This window comes from Panthera onca, chromosome A2 (genome assembly GCF_046562875.1).
Source record: "Panthera onca isolate mPanOnc1 chromosome A2, mPanOnc1 haplotype 2, whole genome shotgun sequence".
NCBI lineage: Eukaryota > Metazoa > Chordata > Mammalia > Carnivora > Felidae > Panthera > Panthera onca.
Genome location: NC_138340.1, coordinates 135,657,025 through 135,678,224, shown reverse-complemented (window position 1 = coordinate 135,678,224; position 21,200 = coordinate 135,657,025). Strand labels below are relative to the sequence as shown.

The 21,200-nt window shown below is 37.2% G+C and overlaps 1 protein-coding gene, 1 long non-coding RNA gene and 1 pseudogene across 3 annotated transcripts in view; 1 reads left to right on the top strand and 2 right to left on the bottom strand.

The window, feature by feature from the left end:
• The first annotated feature begins 767 nt into the window (after positions 1-767).
• Positions 768-16,452, top strand: LOC144614778 (uncharacterized). The gene is made up of 2 exons (XR_013552933.2): positions 768-1,113; positions 16,297-16,452. It is a non-coding gene; the product is annotated as an uncharacterized LOC144614778 (long non-coding RNA).
• LOC144613979 (large ribosomal subunit protein eL39-like) lies at positions 7,138-7,999 on the bottom strand (annotated as a pseudogene).
• Positions 14,187-21,200, bottom strand: part of CFTR (CF transmembrane conductance regulator) — a 183,524-nt gene continuing 176,510 nt past the window's right edge. For both annotated transcript variants that reach the window (XM_060632964.3, XM_060632965.3), the window contains 3 exons: positions 18,623-18,795; positions 17,912-18,017; positions 14,187-16,452 (listed from right to left, as the gene is read on the bottom strand). In XM_060632964.3, the coding sequence (XP_060488947.2) occupies positions 16,252-16,452; positions 17,912-18,017; positions 18,623-18,795 (480 nt within the window). In that variant the 3' untranslated portion in view covers positions 14,187-16,251. The remainder of the gene's footprint in view (positions 16,453-17,911; positions 18,018-18,622; positions 18,796-21,200) is intronic.

Genomic DNA, 21,200 nt, shown 5'->3' with positions numbered 1-21,200 from the left:
GAAATGGTTAAGTCCATGTCTGAAAGTAAGCTTAGAATATATATGATTCAGCTTAGAATACCTTCTCATACAAAAATTCAAGGAAACTGTCGAAACCTATTAGGGTGTGTCAAAAAAAAAAAAAAACCTCAGGGGCTAACTAGAAGAAGCCTTTGGATCTTACAGTTTATAAGAAATAGGACAAACTTGTTAAACAAAACCATGGAGATGAAAATAGCAAAATACAGACTGTGGAAAATTGCAAAGGATAGACAACCCCATTCTTCAACCAGTAAGTTGCATGGAAAAAAGAAAATAGAGGGAGACTCCATAAAGTGACTTAAGAGATATATGAACCAATCACAATGTATAAACCTTAATTGGATTTGATTCAAACAAACTACAGGTAGTCTATGTTTTGAACTGTTCAGATATGAACGAATTTCTGTTACCACAATTTGGTTAAATAATACAGTCCCTCAGCAACATGGTTCAGATTTCAGTTACCACAGTATTATCCACGGTGAATTACTGCATGAAGTATAAACGTCACTACTAGCTTTTCAGTCCATAAATCACTATATAAATAACAGGTTTGCACCATGCTCAGTGACCATTTATTTCAGGCTGTGGGTGATTGGTCACTGTGCAATTGTTACTCAGTACATGCACAAACAACAAAGTGTGTGGAGTGTGTGGTTATGTTGTCTCCTTGTCTCTCAGTGATAAACCCACGTGATAGTTTACAAAAATGGAGACTCCAAAGATGGCCAACAGAGGTGAAAATGAAGCAGAGGTTAAAAAGTGATAATGCTGGAAGTGAAATTCAATCGAATTTGAGTGGAGTTACAGAAGTGAGAGCCGACCGTGGGCATGGTGACACTGCAGCCACTCAAGAGACTGCAGCTATGCGGCCAGAAGAAATGAGTGAAGGCAAACAGGGACATAAATGGGGAAGGTGGTTGTCACAAAAAGACAAGACGGCCCAAGAAAGTGACATCAGCAAAAATCTTGACATTAAACAAATCTTGGAGATATTTCATAACATTGGAGCCACCAAGGATAAAATGTCAGAAGCCAATCCAAACCTAGGAAGGAGTTGCCAAGAAACAGAAGAGACGCTGTCTTCACATAGTAAGTTTCTTGATCAGAAGACAAGCACTGCTCAAATTCTTCTTGATAAGTATTTTACCAAGAAATAAAACACTTTAATTCTCAATGTTCCTAATGTTTTAAACTACAGCGTACTAAATAAATATGTTTTACTAGGTTTTTCATTTTCTTATATATGTATAACCTACAGTAAGGGAGTTTTAAGTGTTTAATTGTTTAACATATTTAAAGGTCGTGGAACTATTATAATTTTCCCCCTTAACTATTTATATTATCTTTGCATGGTCACTTTTATAGTTCCATACTACTGTGCAAAACAAAGGCCATCTCTATTTGTTAAAAAAAATGAGACAATGACACTTGTATATTGAGTGGATATTTAAAGATATTAAGGACTTTTTTTATGGCACTGTGGATAAGTTACAGAAAAGAGGGGGAATAAGAGAGAAAAGCCTTGTCTTTTAGAGATATATACAGCTAAAGTTATATAATGTCTGGGATTATATATCAGCCCCTAGAAACCACCATTCTACTCTCTGTATGGAGTTTTTCTTGTTGTTTAAGAAAACAGAGAAAGCTTATTTCTTTATATTAAAGTTTTTAGTAAATTACAATTTTAATTTCACAAGAGTTAATTGCAAGGTGAATTTCTACATTTTTAAAGCATTCATACCAATACTTGTCAATCAAAATACAATTCAATTTTAGTTTCATTTATCAGCACATCTATCATTCCTGATCATCGCTATTATTCCATCAATGTCTTGGTGAATGGGAGAGAATACAGCTAAAGAGTTATTGATATACCAAAACTTTTAGCTTAATTTCCAATATTCACAATGGTTTAAGAGGAAAAAGTCTTGGAGCTTCATTTAAGTTGGTTTGTGACTCTGTGTTCAATTTAGTAGTTGGCATGTGTTTTTTGGGAAAATCAGTTATCCTTACAATAGAACCAAATATCCACAAGGGGGCCATTCTTAAAGATCAATCTCTATTTTGATTTTGGAAGTTTGGAAGCCTGCAAATATTTGGAAGATTTTGTACTTTGATGAATGGGGGATATAAATTGTATCTTAATTTTTTATCCAGGTTACTATTCAGCATTATTGCTGCATTATTCATTTTGCTACATGAAATTAAAGGCCAGCATTAGCATATTCACCTAAACAAAAATTTTGACTGCCTTTTCCAATGCACTATATAATTTTACAACTAGAGAAACTGAGTTATTAAAAAAACGAGTATTCCTACCATAACAAATTAAGGATAAACCCTAAACTTCTGCTAAGAATTCTCACTTCTATGAGAAAGTACATAGATTCTAATTCCCCTAATTTCCTTTCTTTTCTTTCTTTTTAAAAAAAAATCTTTAAAGAGAAAGTGAGAAAGAGAGGCAAGGGGGAGACAGACACACAGAGAGATAGAGGGAATCTTAAGCAGTCTCCATGCTCAGTGCATAGCCTGACAAGGGGCTGGATCTCACAACCCTGGGATCATGACCTGAGCCAAAATCAAGAGTCAGACGCTCAACTGACTGAGCCACCCAGGCACCACCTCCTTCCTCAATTCCCTTTCAACTGACAAATAATGACTTGCGTTTCTTTGGGTCTACACACTGGAAACTCCATATAGTTCCCAACCTATTGATATGGAATTCTCATGCCCTAATATATTTGTCCTGAATTTACAGGGTTGTTTTTTTTTTTTTTTTATTGTATCTTTTAATAAGGAATTGGTTGTCCACACCTGTTTTAACAGGTCAAACAGGTTTTTACATTAAACCCTTTAAACCTCTTTCTAAATTGTCTTCCACATAGTATTTGAGGTTCTTTATTTAGCAAACTACTAAAATATTTACACTGGGGGTTTTATTAGCCTTTCACTCTAATACATAACAATTTCCCAGACCTGGAAAGTCCCTGGTTACTGGAAGGAAATGTATTTGTTGTAAGCTTTAGTTTTTTTCTCATAAAGAGGAAGAACAAAGTAAAAGGGCTGAGAAATAAATGAAACAAGTGTGTGTCAGATGGGAGTGAGTGAGGTCAGATGGCACAGACTGAGACGTGTAAAACCCAACTCACAACTTGCATATAAAAACAATTAGCTAGGGACACCTGGGTGGCTCAGTCAGTTGTGTCTGACTTCGGCTCAAGTCGTGATCTTGCAGTTTGTGAGTTCAAGCCCCACATGGGGCTCTGTGCTGACAGCTCAGAGCCTGGAGCCTGCCCCAGATTCTGTGTCTCCCCCTCTCTCTGCCCCTACCATGCTCATGCTCTGTCTCTCAATAATAAAAAAAAAAGTTTAAAAAATTAGCTAAAAGTAGGAAGTCTGTGACCAAAATAGTTTTTAAAAAAATTATTTATTTTTTAATTTACGTACAAGTTAGCAAAAAGTGCAACAATGATTTCAGGAGTGGATTCCTTAATGCCCCTTACCCATTTAGCCCACTCCTCTCCCACAACCCCTCCAGCAACCCTTTGTTTGTTCTCCATATTTAAGAGTCTCTTATGTTTTGTCCCCCTCCCTGTTTTTTTTTTTTTTTTATTTTTTTTAACGTTTATTTATTTTTGAGACAGAGAGAGAGAGAGCATGAACAGGGGAGGGTCAGAAAAAGAGGGAGACACAGAATCTGAAACAGGCTCCAGGCTCTGAGCTGTCAGCACAGAGCCCGAAACGGGGCTTGAACTCACGGACCGCGAGATCATGACCTGAGCCGAAGTTGGACGCTTAACCGACTGAGCCACACAGGCGCGCCCCCCCTCCCCCCATTTTTATATTATTTTTGCTTCCCTTCCCTTACGTTCATCTGTTCTGTGTCTTAAAGTCCTCGTATGAGTGAAATCATATGATATTTATCTTTCTCTGACTAATTTCACTTAGCATAATACCGTCTAGTTCCATCCACATAGTTGCAAATGGCAAGATTTCATTCTTTTTGATTGCTGAGTAATACTCCATTGTACATGTATATACCACATCTTGTTTATCCATTCATTCATCCATCGATGGATATTTGGGCTCTTTTCATACTTTGGCTATTGTTGATAGTGATGCTATAAACATTGGGGTGCATGTGCCCCTTCAAAACAGCATACCTGTATCCCTTGGATAAATACCTAGCAGTGAATTTCCTGGGTCAAAGGGTAGTTCTAGTTTTAAGTTTTTGAGGAACCTCCATACTGTTTTCCAGAGGGGCTGCACAAGTTTGCATTCCCACCAGCAGTGCAAAAGAGATCCTCTTTCTCCGCATCCTCGCCAACATCTGTTGTTGCCTGAGTTGTTAATGTTAACCATTCTGACAGGTGTGAGGTGGTATCTCATTGTGATTTGATTTGTATTTCCCTGATGATGAGTGATGTTGAGCATTTTTTCATGTGTCAGTTTTGCCATCTGGAAGTCTTCTTTGGAGAAGTGTCTCTTCATGTCTTTTGCCCATTTCTTCACTGGATTATTGGCTTTTTGGGTGTTGAGTTTGATCAGTTCTTTATAGATTTTTGGATACTAACCCTTTATGTGATATGTCGTTTGCAAATATCTTCTCCCATTCCAGTGGTTGCCTTTTAGTTTTGTTGATTGTTTCCTTCACTGTGCAGAAGCTTTTTATTTTGATGAGGTCCCAGTAGTTCATTTTTGCTTTTGTTTCCCTTGCCTCCGGAGACATGTTGAGTAAGGTGCTGAGGCCAAAGTCAAAGAGGTTTTTGCCTGCTTTTTTCTCGAGGACTTTGATGGCTTCCTGTCTTACATTTATGTCTTTCATCCATTTTTAGTTGTGTATGGTGTAAGAAAGTGGTCCACGTTCATTCTTCTGTATGTTGCTGTCCAGTTTTCCCAGCACCACTTGCTGAAGAGGCTGTCTTTATTCCATTGGATATTCTTTCCTGCTTTGTCAAAGATTAGTTGGCCATACGTTTGTGCATTCCATTTCTGGGTTCTCTATTCTGTTCCATTGATCTGAGTGTTTGTTTTTGTGCTAAGTTTATTTATTTATTTTTTTCATGTTCAGGAGAAGGGAAAAAAATCCAATATAATGAAACACCAACTGTTAGGCTGAGCAATGCAGCTTGGGTGAGCAACATTGACTTTCCATGTTGTTTCAGTGGTTTTCTTCTTAAAGTGGTCTTTCAGAACTATGGATTCTTTTGTCACATGTAGTTTGCATTTGACTCCTTGTACCTGCAAAGCTCCTTTTTTTTTTTTAAACTCAAAATGAGCTACAAAGACCTGGTTTCAAATCTGGCACATAAGAAGCTTAGAAGTCACGACTCCAACCTAACAACAAGTAAAAAGTTGAGCAAACTGAAAAAACAGTAACTCGTTTTAAATATGTCAGAGAAGTAAGGTCACAGGGCAAGCTGCTGAAGGTGTAGAAACAGACAGGTGGATACAGAGAATCACAACTTACTGAGTAGAAACCACCAAGCAGAAACCCCTGGAACCAGTACTGGGGTAGGAAAATTTGCACTGTAACTGATGGATTTCTAGAGGCTCAGTGTGGATAAGCCTGAGAGATGAAAATTCTAAGACCCAGTCTTCAGAGGAGAGGGACCAACACTTTCATGAGTTTTACCTCCAGGAGCTCAAACAGGTACTCATAATAAAGATAAGTAAAAGTTCCCTCCTGCTTCCAGCAGACAGTGGGGGGAAATTAAGCATTTTGAAAAAAATACCAGCGCATTCTGTTTTTCTTACCAAGGCCTACCGTCAGGACAAACTATTTTACCAGAGCCTGACTTACCTGGGGAAAAGAAATATCCAATTCCAGTGTATTCCAGCCATCGTGTTCCACTTGAGAGAGAGGACAGAAAGCTGAGAAGCACTAGTGAAGTTCACAATACCAAAAGACAGAGACCTAATTATAGGATTACAGAATCCTTGCCTCCCCCCACTCCCACATTACACTACATAACTGAAGATCTCTTGACCAGAGTTCCTTTTTCCTGCTACATCATGTCTCACTTTTAACAAAAAATTACAGGGTATTCTAAAAGGCAAAAAACACAGTTTGAAGGGATTAAGTAAGCATTAAGACTAGATTCTGATATGACAGGAATGTTGAAATTATCAGACCAAGAATACATAAAAACCATGATGAATATCTAAAGGCTCTAATAAAGAAAGCAGACGAGATACAAGAACAGGTGAATAATGTAAGCAGTGAGATGGAAATTCTAATAAAGAATCAAATAGAAATGGTGAAGGTCAAAACATTGTAACAGAAATGAAGAATGCCTTTGATTATCTTATTAGTAGATGGAACATGGCTGAGGAAAGAATCCTTCAGCTTGAAGATATGAGAGTAGGAACCTCCAAACTTAAAAGTATAGAAAAAATAGACTGAAAAAAAAACCCTGAATATCCAAGAAGCATGGTCAGTTACAAAAAGTATAAAATACCTGTAAATGGAATACCAGAAGAAGAAAGAGAGACAAAAGAAATATTTTAAGCAATAATGACTGAAAATTTCTGCAAATTAATGTCAAAAACTAAACCACAGGTCCAGTAAGCTCAGTGAACACCAAACAGGATAAATGCCAAAAAACCTCACCTCAAACCTAGGCATCTTCAAAGTGCAGAAACTCAATAACAAAGAAAAAAAACTTGAAAGAAGCCAGAGGAAAAAACACTACCTATGAGGAGAAAAGGTAAGAATTACATCTGACTATTCCTCAAAAAACATGCAGGCAAGAAGAGTAGAGTGAGATATTTAAAGTGGTTAGAAGAATAAAAAAATCCCCAGCAACCTAGAATTCAGTAGTCCGCAAATTATCCTACAAAAGTAAAGGACAAATAAAGACAGTCTCAAACAAACAAAAACTGATGGAATTTGTAGCCAGTAGACCTACTTTGAAAGAAATGTTAAAAGAAGCTCTTCAGAGAAAAGAGAAATTATTCAGGCCAGAAACTCGGATCCACAAAAAAAAAAAAAAAAAAAAAAAAAAAAAAAGCATCAGAGAATGAATAAGTGAAGGTAAAATAAAATAAAAACTTTTAATTTTCTTACTTTTTCCCAAAACCAAACAAATATTTATTATTGAACCAACTAACCAACTTATGGGTGCAGAAACAAAGTGACAGAAAAATCACATCCAATAAAACATGTGTATTGTTCAAGTAGTAATGATGTTTACAGAGTGATATGGTACGAGCAAGTAGCCTTCATGCAGCATAAATATGCGTTCCATCTCACGTGTGACTCCTTCGAGACCCAGGTTCTTGGTTCTTCTCCAATGTCTCTTCTTGGATTTGTACTTGATTTTATTACCAGCTTTCATCCAAACCCACTGGGGAATGGGAAAATTCGGCTTTCATTTTTTGGCCAGGAATTGCTTGATCCTGAAAGTCTTGTGAGAAAACATGGCAAGGAGCAGTCAGCCACACACATCACCATGGCAGAGAAAAGGAGAGCTTATTTCTTCTTATTCTTAATTGATCTAAAAACTTACAGTCTGTTTGATAAGTAGTAGCAACAATGTATTTAATTATATATACTGTGTATATAAATAATCTTATGTATAAATGAAATGAAATTAATGACAGCAATGATACAGGGAACAAGAGAGGTAAATTAGTAATATTTTCTTATTATGAAGTGCTTGCACTACCAATGCAATGGTAGAGTGTTATTAAAAGGGACTTGGATTAGTTGTAAACATATATTGCAATCACTAAAAGAAAAGCAAGAAAAAAAAGAAATACAATTGATATGCTAAGGAGGGAAAATGAAATCATACAAAATCCTCAAAGCCACAAAGGGGAGGAAAAAATTAGAAAGTAAAAAATAGTCAATAGAAAATACTAACAAATACAGTAGATATTAATTGAACTATATCAGTAATCATTGTACATTTTAATGGTCTAAAAACACTGATTAAAAGATACAGGTTGTGAGAGGGAATATAAAAAATAAGGCCCTATTATGTTATCTACAAAAAATAAAGACTTAATTTTTAAGTAATCTCTACACTCAATGTTGTGCTTACAACCCCGAGATCAAGAGCTGTATGCTCTACAACCCTGAGTCAGCCAGATGTTCCCATAAACCTACTTTTAATATAAAGAAACACAGATTAAAAATATAGGTATGAAGAAAGTTATATATAACACAGTAACCTTAATCAAAAGAAAGTGAGGGCATCTGTATTAATTTCAGATGGAACTAACTTCAGAGCAAGGCAAGTTATTACGCATAAAGAGGGGCATCATATAATCATAAAGTGGTTAATGTTCTAAGAAGCCATAATACTCATTAATGCATGTGTGCCTAACAACAGAGGCATATGTACACCCAAAATACATGTAGCAAAACTGATGGAACTTAAGGAGAAACTGCGATAGAAGAATCTACTATTATAGTTGGAGGCTTGTTACTACCCCTCTAAAATAAATAACAGATTCAGCAGATGGGAAGTCAGTAAGGACATAGAACTTAACAGTACCATTAATTAACTGGATATAATTGAATCTATAGACTACTTCATCCAACAACAGCAAAATAGAACCTCAACCTTACATAGAACATTCACTGAGATAGAACATATTCTGGGCCAGAAAACACCTTAACAAATTAAAAAGAATAGAAATTACATGTTGTCAGACCACAATGGAATTAAACTAGAAATCAACAACAAAATATAGCTGGAAAATCCCAGAATACTTGGAGATTAAACATGACATTTCTAAATAATATATGAGTCAAAGAAGAAATCTCAACATAAATAAAAAATATCTTGACCTATATAAACATAAAAAACTTATCAAAATTTGTGGCATGAAGCAAAAGTAGTGCTTAGGTGGAAATGTATAACATTGAATGACTATACTAGAAAAGAAGAAAGATCTAAACTTAGTTATCTAAGCTTCCACCTCAGAAAACCAAAAAAGAAGAGCATATTAAATCTAAATTAGGTGGAAGAAAGTAAATAATTAAAATTAAAGCAGAAATTAATGAAACTGAAAATAGGAGATTAATAAACAGAATCAACAAAACAAAGACTGGTTCTTTGAAAAGATCAATAAAATAGATAAGCCTCAGGGCGCTTGGGTGGCTCAGTCGGTTAAGTGTCTGACTTTGGTTCAGGTCATGATCTCATGGTTTGTAGGTTCAAGCCCCATGTCGGGCTCTGTGCTGACAGCTCAGAGCCTGGAGCCTGCCTTGGATTCTGTGTCTTCCTCTCTCTCCGCCCTTCCCATGATCTCACTCTGTTTCTGTCTCTCAAAAGTGAATAAACATAAAAAAAACTTAAAAAATAGATAAGCTTCTAGCCATGCTAAGAAAATAACAGAGGACATAAATTACTAATATCAGAAATGAAAGAGGGGAAATCACTACTGATCCCATGGACATTAAAATGATAATAAAAGAATACTATGGAAAACTCTATGTCCATCCATTTGAAAACCTAGGTGAAATGAACCTTGAAAGATGCAATCTGCAAAAACACACAAAAAGAAAAAAAGAATAGCCGATCTAAATAAGCCTATTAAACAAATTAAAACAATAATTAATGACTTTCTGAAATAGAAAACACCAGGCCCAGATGAGTTCATGGTAAATTCTACCAAACACTTAAGGAAGAAATCCTACTAATTCTCTACAATTTCCTTCAGGAGATACAAACAGAGGGGATACCTTCTAAGTCATTCTTTGAAACCAGCATTACCTTAATACTTAAACTATAGGTCACTATCTCTCAAGAACATAGAAGCAAAATGGTCAACAAAATATTAGCGAGTCTAGTCCAGGAATGTATAAAAAGAATTATACACCACCACCAAGTGGGACTAATCCTAGGTACACAAGGCTGATTCAGCATTTGAAAATCAATTAATTTATTTTTTGTAATCTACCACAATTACAGGCCAAATAAGAAAAAAAATCACACGATTATATCAATAGATGCCAAAAAAGCATTTGAGGGGCACCTGCCTGGCTCAGTCTAAAGAGCATGTGGCTCTTGATCTCGAGGTTGTGAGTTCCAGCCCCACATTGGGTGTAGAGATTACTAAAAATAAGTAAATAAACTTTAATAAGATTAGGCATTTGACAAAATCCAACACCAATTTATGATAAAAACCCTCAGTAATGTAGGAATGGAGAAGAAAGTCTCAACTTGATCTACAAAAGCCCTATAGCCAATATACTTAATGGTGACAAATTTAGCTTTTCCATTAAGATCAAGAACAAGTCAAAGATGTCCCCCTTTCCACTGCTTTCAGCATCCTACTAGAAGTCCTAGCTACGAAACAAGACAAGAAAAGGAAATAAAAGGTACACAGATTGGAAAGGAAGAAATAAAACTGTCTTCCTTCGCAGATGACATGATCATATATGTAGAAAATTCAAAATTGAAAAAAAACTTTCTTGAAACTTTTTAATTTAATTTAATTTAATTTAATTTAATTTAATTTAATGATAATAGCAAGGATGCAGGATACAAGGTTAATATCCAAAAATCAATCATTTTCCCTGTTCGAGCAATAAACAAGTGGAATTATAAATTAAAAACACAATGCCAGTTACATTAGCACCCCTCCAAAAATGGAATAGTTATAAATCTGCCAAAATATACATAAGATCTATATATGAGGAAACTATAATAAACTTTGAAGAAAACTTTTATGAAATAAATCTAAAAACAACTAAATACAGGGAGATCCATATTCATGGATAGGAAGACTCCATATTGTCAAGATGTGTTTCCTTCCAACTTGATTTATAGTTTCAACACAATCCCAATAAACATCCCAGCAAGTTATTTTGTGGATATTAACAAACTGATTCTAAAAGTTATATGGAGAAAATAAAGACCCAGAATACCCAACTCAATAATAAAGGAGAAGAATAAAGTCCAAGAACTGGCACTACTCAACTTCAAGATATTCTATAAAGCAACAGCAATCAAGAGTATAGTATTGTCAAAAGAATACACAAATAATTTGGTGGAACAGAATAGAGAGCCTGGAACTAGACCTACATAAATATAGTCAACTTACCTGTGACAATGAGGAAAAGCAATACAATGGAGAAAAGATAGTTTTGTTTTTTTTTTTCAATAAATCATCCTAGAACACCTGGACATCTTCGTGTTAAAAATTAATCTAGACACAGACCTTACACTCTTCACAAAAATTTTCTCAAAATGGATCACAGACCTAAATGTAAAATGCAGCTCTATAAAACTTGTAGAAGATAACATGGCAAAAAACCTAGATGACCTTGGGTATGAAGATGACTTTTTAGATACAACACCAAAGGTACAACCTGTGAAAGAAAAATTGATAAGGTGGACTTCATTTAAAGTGAAAACTTCTGCTCTGCAAAAGACAATGTCAAGAGAATAAAAAGTCACACTATAAACTAGGAATAAATATTTGCAAAAGACCCATCTGAAAAGACCATTATCCAAAATATACAAAAGAGCTCTGCAAACCCGGCAATAAGAAAATAAACCAATTAAAAAATGCACAGAAGACCTCAACAGACATTCCACCAAAGAAGATATACAAATGGAAAATTAGCATATGAAAAGACATTCAGCAGCATATGTCATCAGGGAAAAGCAAATTAAAGCAACAATGAGATACTGCTACACAACTATACTAGAATGGTCACATTCCCAAACACTAACAATGCAAAATGCTGGGGAGGTGGCAGAGGAATGGGAACTCTCCTCCATTGCTGGTGGAAACTTTGGAAGACAGTTTGATGGCTTCTTACAAAACTAAACATACTCTTACCCTAAGATCCCTAGCATTTACCCAAAGGAGTTGAAAACTTTTGTCCACACGAAAATCTTCACAAGGATGTTTATAGCAGCTTTATTCATACTGCCAAAACTTGGAGGCAACCAAGATGTCCTTCAGTAGGTAAATGGATAAATAAACATCCAGATAATGGAATATTATTCTGTACTAAAATGAAATGAGATATCAAGCCATGAAAAGGCTTGGCTTCTGTGTCTTAAAGAGGAAATTTAAATGTGTATTACTAAGTAAGAGTAGCCAATCTGAAAAGACTACATACTGTATGATTGCAACTATGTGGCATGCTAGAAAAGGCAAAACTATGGAAATAGTAAAAAATCAGTTGTTACCTGGGAGTAGGGGGAAGGAGCAGATAAATGAGGGCTCGCCAAGAGTGAAACTTAATGTAAACCATGGAGTTTGGGTGAAAATGATATGCTGATTGTAAAAATGTATCACTCTGATGTGGAATATTGATAGTGGGGAAGGCTGTATGTATGGGGGTGCAGGAGGTTTACTGGGACTCTGTACTTTCTGCTCAATTTTGCTGTAAACTAAAACTTCCCTAAAAAATAAGTTTTAATAATAAAAAAAGAACTAGAATGATTTGAATAGACCGTGCTCTGAGACTCTTCTTGGGGTCATATATAAAAACAAACCTCTCCAAATAAGGACAGAGTTAGAGGACTTAGTAGGGGTCTACTGTCTATCTACCACATGCCGGTACCTGCATCTTTTATGATGAAATTCTTCCAAGAAGAAAGGAGTACCAGAGAAACCTCATCAACTAAAAGCTGGGATTTAAACAAAGAAAAGCCACTCAGCTTCTAATGTACAAATACTATTTCCTAGGGACACCTGGGTGGCTCAGTCAGTTGAACATCTGACTTTGGCTCAGGTCATGATCTCATGGTTTGTGAGTTTGAGCCCCATGTCGGGCTCTGTGCTGACAGCTCAGAGCCTGGAGCCTGTTTCAGATTCTGTGTCTCCATCTCACTCTGCCCCTCCCCGCTTGTGCTCCCTCTCTCTTTCTAAAGAATAAACATTAGACAAATTCTTAAAAAAAATTACTATTTCCCTTGGGGCTCCTGGGTGGCTAAAAGGTTAAGTGTCCAACTCTTGATTTGTGCTCAGGTCATGATCTCATGTCAGGCTGTGCACTAACAGTGCGGAATCTGCTTGGGGTTTTCTCTCTCCCTCCCTCTCTCTCTCTCTGCCTCTCCTTCCCCCACTCTCTCTCTCAAAATAAATAAACATTTTTAAAAAATCCTTGAAATACTATTTCCCTTGCTGAGATTTGCTCATCAAGAGCTATCAGATAGCTACCACTATTTGAAAAAGCTTTCAAATAAATAAATGGTCCTTAGCAGAATATACCTCTTTTTTTCCCTCTATTAAGCCTCAACTTTAAAACAAAAATAACCTCAAACATATCCTAACTCATGAAAGCAGGGACACAAGAAGATATTTGTACACCCATGTACATAAAAGTATTATTCAACATAGTCAAAAGATGGAGGCAATCTAAGTTGACAAATGAATAAACAAAATGTGGTGTATACATACAATGGAATATTACTCAGCTTTAAAAAGTAGGAAAACTCTGACATATGCTACAACATGATGAGCCTTGAAGCCATGATAAGTGTAATAAGCCAGTCACAAAAGAGCAAATATCATAAGATTCTACTCAGATGAGGTACTTAGTCACATTCACAATGCCAGAATGTGGAATGGTGATTGCCTGGGGCTAGGAGGAGGGAAGAATTGGATTTTAATGGCTACAGAGTTCCAGTTTTGCAAGATGAAACACATTCTGTGGATGGAGGGTGATGATAGCTATACAACAACGTGAATGTATTTAAGGCCACAGAATAATGCACTTAAAGAAGGTCGAGTTTAGGTTATGTATATTTCACAGCAGTTTTATTTTTATTTTTTATATGAAATTTGTCACATTGGTTTCCATACAACACCCAGTGCTCATCCCAACAGGTGCCCTCCTCAATGCTCATCACCCACCCTCCTCTCCCTCCCCCACCCTCCATCAACCCTGATTGTTCTCAATTTTTAAGAGTCTCTTATGGTTTGGCTCCCTCCCTAACCTTTTTTTTTCCCTTCCCCTCCCCCATGGTCTTCTGTTAAGTTTCTCAGGATCCACATGAGAGTGAAAACATATGGTATCTGTCTTTCTCTGCATGACTTATTTCACTTAGCATAACACTCTCCAGTTCCATCCATGTTGATACAAAAGGCCATATTTCATTCTTTCTCATGGCCACGTAGTATTCCATTGTGTATATAAACCACAATTTCTTTATCCATTTATCAGTGGATGGACATTTAGTCTCTTTCCATAATTTGGCTATTGTTGAAAGTGCTGCTATAAACATTGGGGTGCAAGTGCCCCTATGCATCAGCACTCCTGTATCCCTTGGGTAAATTCCTAGCAGTGCTACTGCTGGGTCATAGGGTAGATCTATTTTTAATTTTTTGAGGAACCTCCACACTGTTTTCCAGAGCGGCTGCACCAGTGTGCATTCCCACCAACAGTGCGAGAGGGTTCCTGTTTCTCCACATTCTCGCCAGCATCTATAGTCTCCTGATTTGTTCAATTTAGCCACTCTGACTGGCGTGAGGTGGTATCTGAGTGTGGTTTTGATTTGTATTTCCCTGATGAGGAGCAATGTTGTGCCTGTTGGCCATCTGGATGTCTTCTTTAGAGAAGTGTCTATTCATGTTTTCTGTCATGGCAGTTTTAAAAAAGTTTCTTAAGAGTATCTTAACTCATGTGGGATCCTCAAGAAGCTGTATTTAAAGAAATGAGTCATGTTTTGTGTTCCATGATATAGAGACTGAAGAGATCAGTGAGACATGATCAGTGAACACATCTGATAACAGCTAAATTTCACACAAATATACAGATTTTATTGGCACATGGTATTTTCTTACAGTAATAAATAGAATCCAATCTTAACGGTTAGTTTGGACTTGGGAAGGCATGTGTCCTTGACAGGAGCGGTCAGATTTTGTGGTACCATTTTCTTCAGAACGGCTTCTAAGAGGGAACATGTGTGTTGGCAGGGAATCATAGAGGTGTGCAAATCTTTGGGAGCCCTAATGCTTCTCTCTACACCATCAAGGTAATTCATGGCCTCTGGTCAACATCCCCCAAGGTTTTGTTTTTTTTTTCCCTTCAGTCTTAACATAATATCACAAAAAATAACTAGCGTCATAAAAGTCAGCATTTCAAATATAAAATTCTTTTAATACAAATATAATTCATATAATCATTTTAAAATACAGGCATTTATGAGTTTGAAATATTAAAATAAATATTTCCTAGAGAAAATTTTATTTGTATCACAGAATTATAAAACAGAAGCATATAAAATGAATTTCTTGCCTCTTCCATGTGTCTCCCATTATGTGCCCCACTCAGTCTGTACAGTAGGAAATGCATGCGGCCTTAAACTATACAGCATAGCCCTACATACACCTAGATCTTTGGATTTCATGTGTATCTACCCACAGCGCCCACAGCCTATCTGCCTGCACACTCTCTTCCCAGAGCTTCTGGGGTAAGAAGGGTTTTCCTGCACCAATTTGCCTTAAAGCATTTTTTCCAGTCATCCTCTGTTCAGAGGTCTTATGAGCTTGTTACTTTCTGGAAGCTGGGAAAAGTCATGTCAACTTCTGCATCAAGGGAATTATCCTGCTACATCGGACTATAACAGCCCTTTTCCCAGGTAAGGGATGTACTTTGTCTGAGTTATTTGGATTTTTGGTAGAGCAGTGAGTGGTATTAACCCTTTCCCAAATCAGGAAGTTGTCTCTCCTGATACCTAGATGTTAACATGGTGTATATTTTGACAAGCTGATGTGTGACTCTTGGGGTATTCTAACACTTGCTTGGAAACAGAACAGTCTGAATATTTAACAGACAATATAGTTGTGTTCTTAAATATCTTGGAGAGAGTACAGGAAAAGGGATATAAACTTACATAAGCCACTAAAGTTTCCAGTTACCATTAATTAATCATATCTCTAAATAGTGTGATTACAGTTCTTCTCCAATAATACAAATTAGCAAGTCTCACTAAACAGTAAGTTGAACAATGAGGCTGGCTGATGTTGATAGCCACCTTGCCAATGACTACCAAAGGGAAAAAGTTTTCAGGAAGATCTGGCTTGCAAACACAAGTGGTAAATCTTCAAGGATTTGGAGTACCTTTCACACAATTTGCCCACTGCCAGGAAGCCACTTATCCAGACCCATCTGAGCATCCTTAACTCCTCTTATCAAAATTTTTCCTTTTAAAGATAAACATTACACATCGTAGTTTTCTGAGGCAGAAACTGTTTTCTCCTCCAATTTCATAAGCAAACATCCCATGCAAATATTTGCACTGCTCTCTAAAGCCTTGTTTCATGTACTTCTTCTTCCGTCTCCTCCTTCAGAGCAGCAATTTTGGAACGAGACTTGTGCCTGCTGGAGTTCCTGGTGGGGAAGAACCTGAGCCGTTCTGAGGGGCCGATGGCCTGGCGGAAGAGGCTCTTCTCACTCAGCAGCTTCTGGATGGAATCGTACTGCCGTACCTTGTTCTCCTCTATGACCTACGGAAGTGGCCGTTAGTGAGATCTCGGACAGAAGGCAGGGTGGACCAGAGCAAAGGCAGAAACTGGTATAGGCTTAAAGGAAGAGAAAAGCCAAAAAGGAAACACAGTGTCCACAGGCTGGCCGTCTGAACAGTCAGAGATATCTCCTTTCATTGCTGAGTCCTCTTGCTTTATTGAGCTTCTCCCTTTGGAAAATTAGCTATAATTTTCTACTGAGCAGCTGGAAGACTTTTGTTTTTTAATTACTATAGTACTGAGCAATGTGCTTCTTCAGAGAACTTTAAAGGAACTAACGTTGCTTGCTCAGCCAGAAAGACCTTTGATAGATCCTCATATGTGACCTTAAAAATGAATGTAGAGGTGCCTGGGTGGCTCAGTGGGTTAACTGTCTGACTTCTGCTCAGGTCATGATCTCACGGTTAGTGAGTTCGAGCCCCACATCAGGCTCTGTGCTGACAGCTTGGAGCCTGGAGCCTGCTTCGGATTCTGTGTCTTCCCCTTTCTCTCTGCCCCTCTCTCTCTTGCACTCTTTCTCTCTCTCTCTCTCAAAAATAAACGTTAAAAAAAAACACACACACACACACAAAGAATGTTAAGTCCACAGCATGACAAAGAATTGAGCCTCTTCAACAGGGGACTTGAAGCTTAACAATTCCAAATTGGTCAGGATTTGCGTGAGTTTAACATGCCTCCCTCACATGTTCAAGTTGAGCAAACGCAAGGCCAGAGGATAGAAAGGCTATACCCAATCTCCTGAACCTGACCATGGCAGGGCAAGAGGCTGTGGGTCGGCCCCATAATTTGTCACTTGAAGCTTAGTAATAATAATGGTAATAACAATCCTTCAGTAAGAAAAGAATTTACCTCCAGGAGCCTCAAAAGCCTTAATGGAAATGATGTGATACATCATCCTCAGAATTTCCTTGTGACTAAACCCAAGGGAATTTGTAAACATGACCTGAAAGAATCTGTGACAGTTTTGAAAGCACAGTAAGAAGGTGTTTGGGAGAGGCACTTACCTGAGCTCCAAATAATGATGAGAAGAATAAAATGAGTCTTTCAACTACTGCATTAAAACCACACATCAGATTGCAAGGCAATCCAGGCCTATCCTGGACCCCATCCAAGGGAGATTTAGTCATTAAAAGCATCAGGACTTAGACCTTATTATGACTTGATCCCCAAATAAAGGACTCAATGTACAGATGTTTCAATTTATTAATGTTACCAAGTAATATTCTGATATTTGAGATTTACTGGATTCTAACCTCATGTCATAGCTCAAATCAAAGTAAGAAATTATGCAACTATTCAGAATAAAGCTGGATGGCTGTGCGACACGTATTTGAAAGAACTTGTACGTTGTTGTGTTGTGATTTGCAGGAACTCCCACATGAGATATTGTTATCAAGAAATAAAGGAGAAATGAGATCTTAAGCAAGTTGTCAACACTCACTAAAAATCGTTGACATTCCAACATAGCTTCTATCCTGTGTTCAGAGAGGATTACTGTGCAATCTGCAAATGCTTGTTTTAGGGTTCTTCGAATGATTTGGTATGTTCTAGAAAAGAAAGAAAACACCACATATAACATCACAGAAGGTCCATAATCTGCCTTTATCCTTGATGACATACCCACTGTCCCATCAGTTTAGTTCTTTAAATTACTTATCTTTCTTTGAATACTTTTATTAACATAATGCTGATTTAGAGTTGGCCACAATCAGCTTCCCAACCATGGGGCAGATTCTAAGTTTCCATAAATAAGTAGGACAGATATTTTGAAGAAAATTTCACAAATAAGTACATTTTATCATCATGTGGAATCACTAGTGGTTCTTTTGTGCCCTAAAAAGTCTTATCATATAAATGGCACATAAAGGAAAATCATAAGAATCAGATTATGCCTATGTAACTAAGTATTTCATCATGTTTTAACAAGGGGGAGAGTTTGTATGAAATTCCAAAATTATACTCAGAAGAGAACACAGGGCTCTTATACCAGGATATAAGCGCTTGTGCTCATATCTTATAGTGACTTTTCCACTGGGCGGTCATTTCATATGTAGTGAGGGATCCTCCACTTGCAGACATGACAGCCTAATGGGAACTGGTACCAGTATGAAGTAGGCCTCAAAGATTAAATGGCAGGAATTCTGAAACTCACATTGGATCCAAATGAGCACTAGGTTCATCAAGCAGTAAGATTTTTGCCTTACTGAGAACAGATCTGGCCAAGCACATCAACTGCTTGTGGCCATGGCTTAGGACATAACCCCCATCCACCAGGACAAAATCAAGCTTCCCAGGAAATTGCTCTATCACAGATCTGAGTCCAACCTGCAGAAAAGAGAAAACATTGGATAATTGAGATACCACAAGGTTAAAGACACTCGAGAGGTTGACAGTCTAAAAAGACACAAGGCAGTCTGAAAGTTTAAATTTTATATCAACCACCCATCACCCCTGCTATTTGGGTTTGATTGAACCAAAGTCTACATATAATCTTTGCGGCTCTAAAGGATAAGCCTATGACTTGTTTCAGCTCTGTACTTAATTTGGGAAGTTTTCAGTGAGTGCTTATTATGTGCCAGGTACTCCTCATAGGGGTTGAAGAAATCATAAATGGCACATGGCCCCCGCAAGGCTCAGGATCTATAAATACATACACAAATAATTACAACACAACTGAATACATGCTAGAAAAGATAATAGTATTAAACACAGTTATTTGCTCTATCATGACAGATTCTTTTATTATACTTTCCATTCTCTACTTTGTCATAATAGCGCATGAAAATTAGCAGAAAATAATCAACTGGGGAGCTTCTTCAATTCATAAAAACTGATTTTAAGAAATTGATGAAACTATGAAGTAAAAAGACGTACAATAGCGGTATATTACTAAGAGATTTAAAGGTGCTTAGATATTGAGGTGGAATATGAGAGTTGTGTTAGGGCCAGTGGCTTATTTTTTCAAGCTAGATAGGAAATAATAAGGTGAAAATGCGAACAAGATATAGAAACAAATTCTTTTAAAACAAGATAAAAATTATTGACATCTTGGTTATTATTCAGATAAATGTGCATTAACTTTTATTTTATTTTATATTATTTTATTTTAAACATTTATTTTATTTTTGAGAGAGAGAGGGACAGAGAGAGAGGGAGACACAGAATCCAAAGCAAGCTCCAGGCTCAGAGCTGTCAGCACAGAGCCCGACATGGGGCTCGAACTCACAGACCGCGAGGTCATGACCTGAGCCAAAGTTGGACGCTCTACCAACTGAGCCACCCAGGTGCCCCTATTTTTTGCCAAATATTGCTGAGTGTTTGAGGGCCAAGAGATATATGGATGATGACTGCCCCCTACTCTTGGGGAGTCTGGAATTTAGTATTGGGAAGTAAGATGCAATACTAATTATAATACAGGCAGAATGGGATAATGGCTTTAGGAAAGATCCCTGAATTCAGCAATGAATTCACAGATGGCCCATATCACCACGCTTGATCAGCAAATATTAACTGTACGCCCATGAGATGTATTGCAGGTGACACTTCTTTCCTTGACTGGGTTCTCATTAAAGCAATCTCACTTTGTAAGAATTTATTAATTTTGAAAAGAGTTTCTGTAATGGTAGGGAATGTATGTATGTATGTATGTATGTATGTATGTTATTTATTTATTTATTTATTTATTTATTTATTTATTTATTTGACAAGGGGGACTTCTCTGGTATATCCTGGAAGACTCAAATGTAAAATTACTTTCAGCTCCAAGGATCTGAGAATGTGAATAAAGACACTGGGTGGACCTGTGTCCTTTCTTTCTGTCTTCGCCTTTTTGCTTTTACTTGGCTTCAGCCTGGGAACCTGCTATGTCTCTCACATTACTTGCCTCCAGATTCTCCTTCAGCTAGAATCCCATATCTACCCCTTTGTAGAAACCTCAAAAAAAAAAAAAAATAACTACTGTGTATCTGTTGTCCCCACTACCTCACAACATAGAACTTTTTTCTTCTTTGAACATGTATCCCTTGGTTTATGAGAAACCACATACCTATGACCACTTAGGAGCCTGTGTGGGCAGTTCTCCCTCTTCCTGTCCTCTGAATATTAGTCTTCCTTACCCCTAACTCTCTAAACTCTCCTTCTGAGAACCCATTTATTCTTAGGGTATCAACCACCACAGATAAACTAATGATTTTTCAAATCTTTATCTCTAGCCCTGGACATATTTCCAGTATTTCTTAAATCCTTCTCCTTGCCAACCCCATTGTGGTGGCCCTCATTATCTCTTAAGCTTTACACTATAAATCCCAAGTGGTTCGATTTGTCAACTGACCACACAAACACCCCAGGGATCCTTCTAAAGTACAAATTTGACCCTCTCATTTCTGTTTGAAATCTCTTCCTGACAGAATAAAGCTGAGCTCTCTCACTTGACATAAAAGGCATCCAGAGTCGAATCCCCTCCACCCTGCTTCCAGTGGCCCCAAACAGCTTGTAGTTCCCTTTACACCCTGACATACCCTTCTGACTATCCCTGATCATCCTTTACATAGTCAGGCATGTAGCCATGACAGTATTTGTGGAAGTTTCCCCTGTTACACTGCCTCTATGCTCTTTAGCTCTATGTGTCCCCAGTGTAATGGGGACAGTGTAGTGACACACTGTCAGTCTTGACACATTTATTCATTTGTTCAACAAATATGTACTGAGCTCCTAGAATGCTGGCCAAAAAA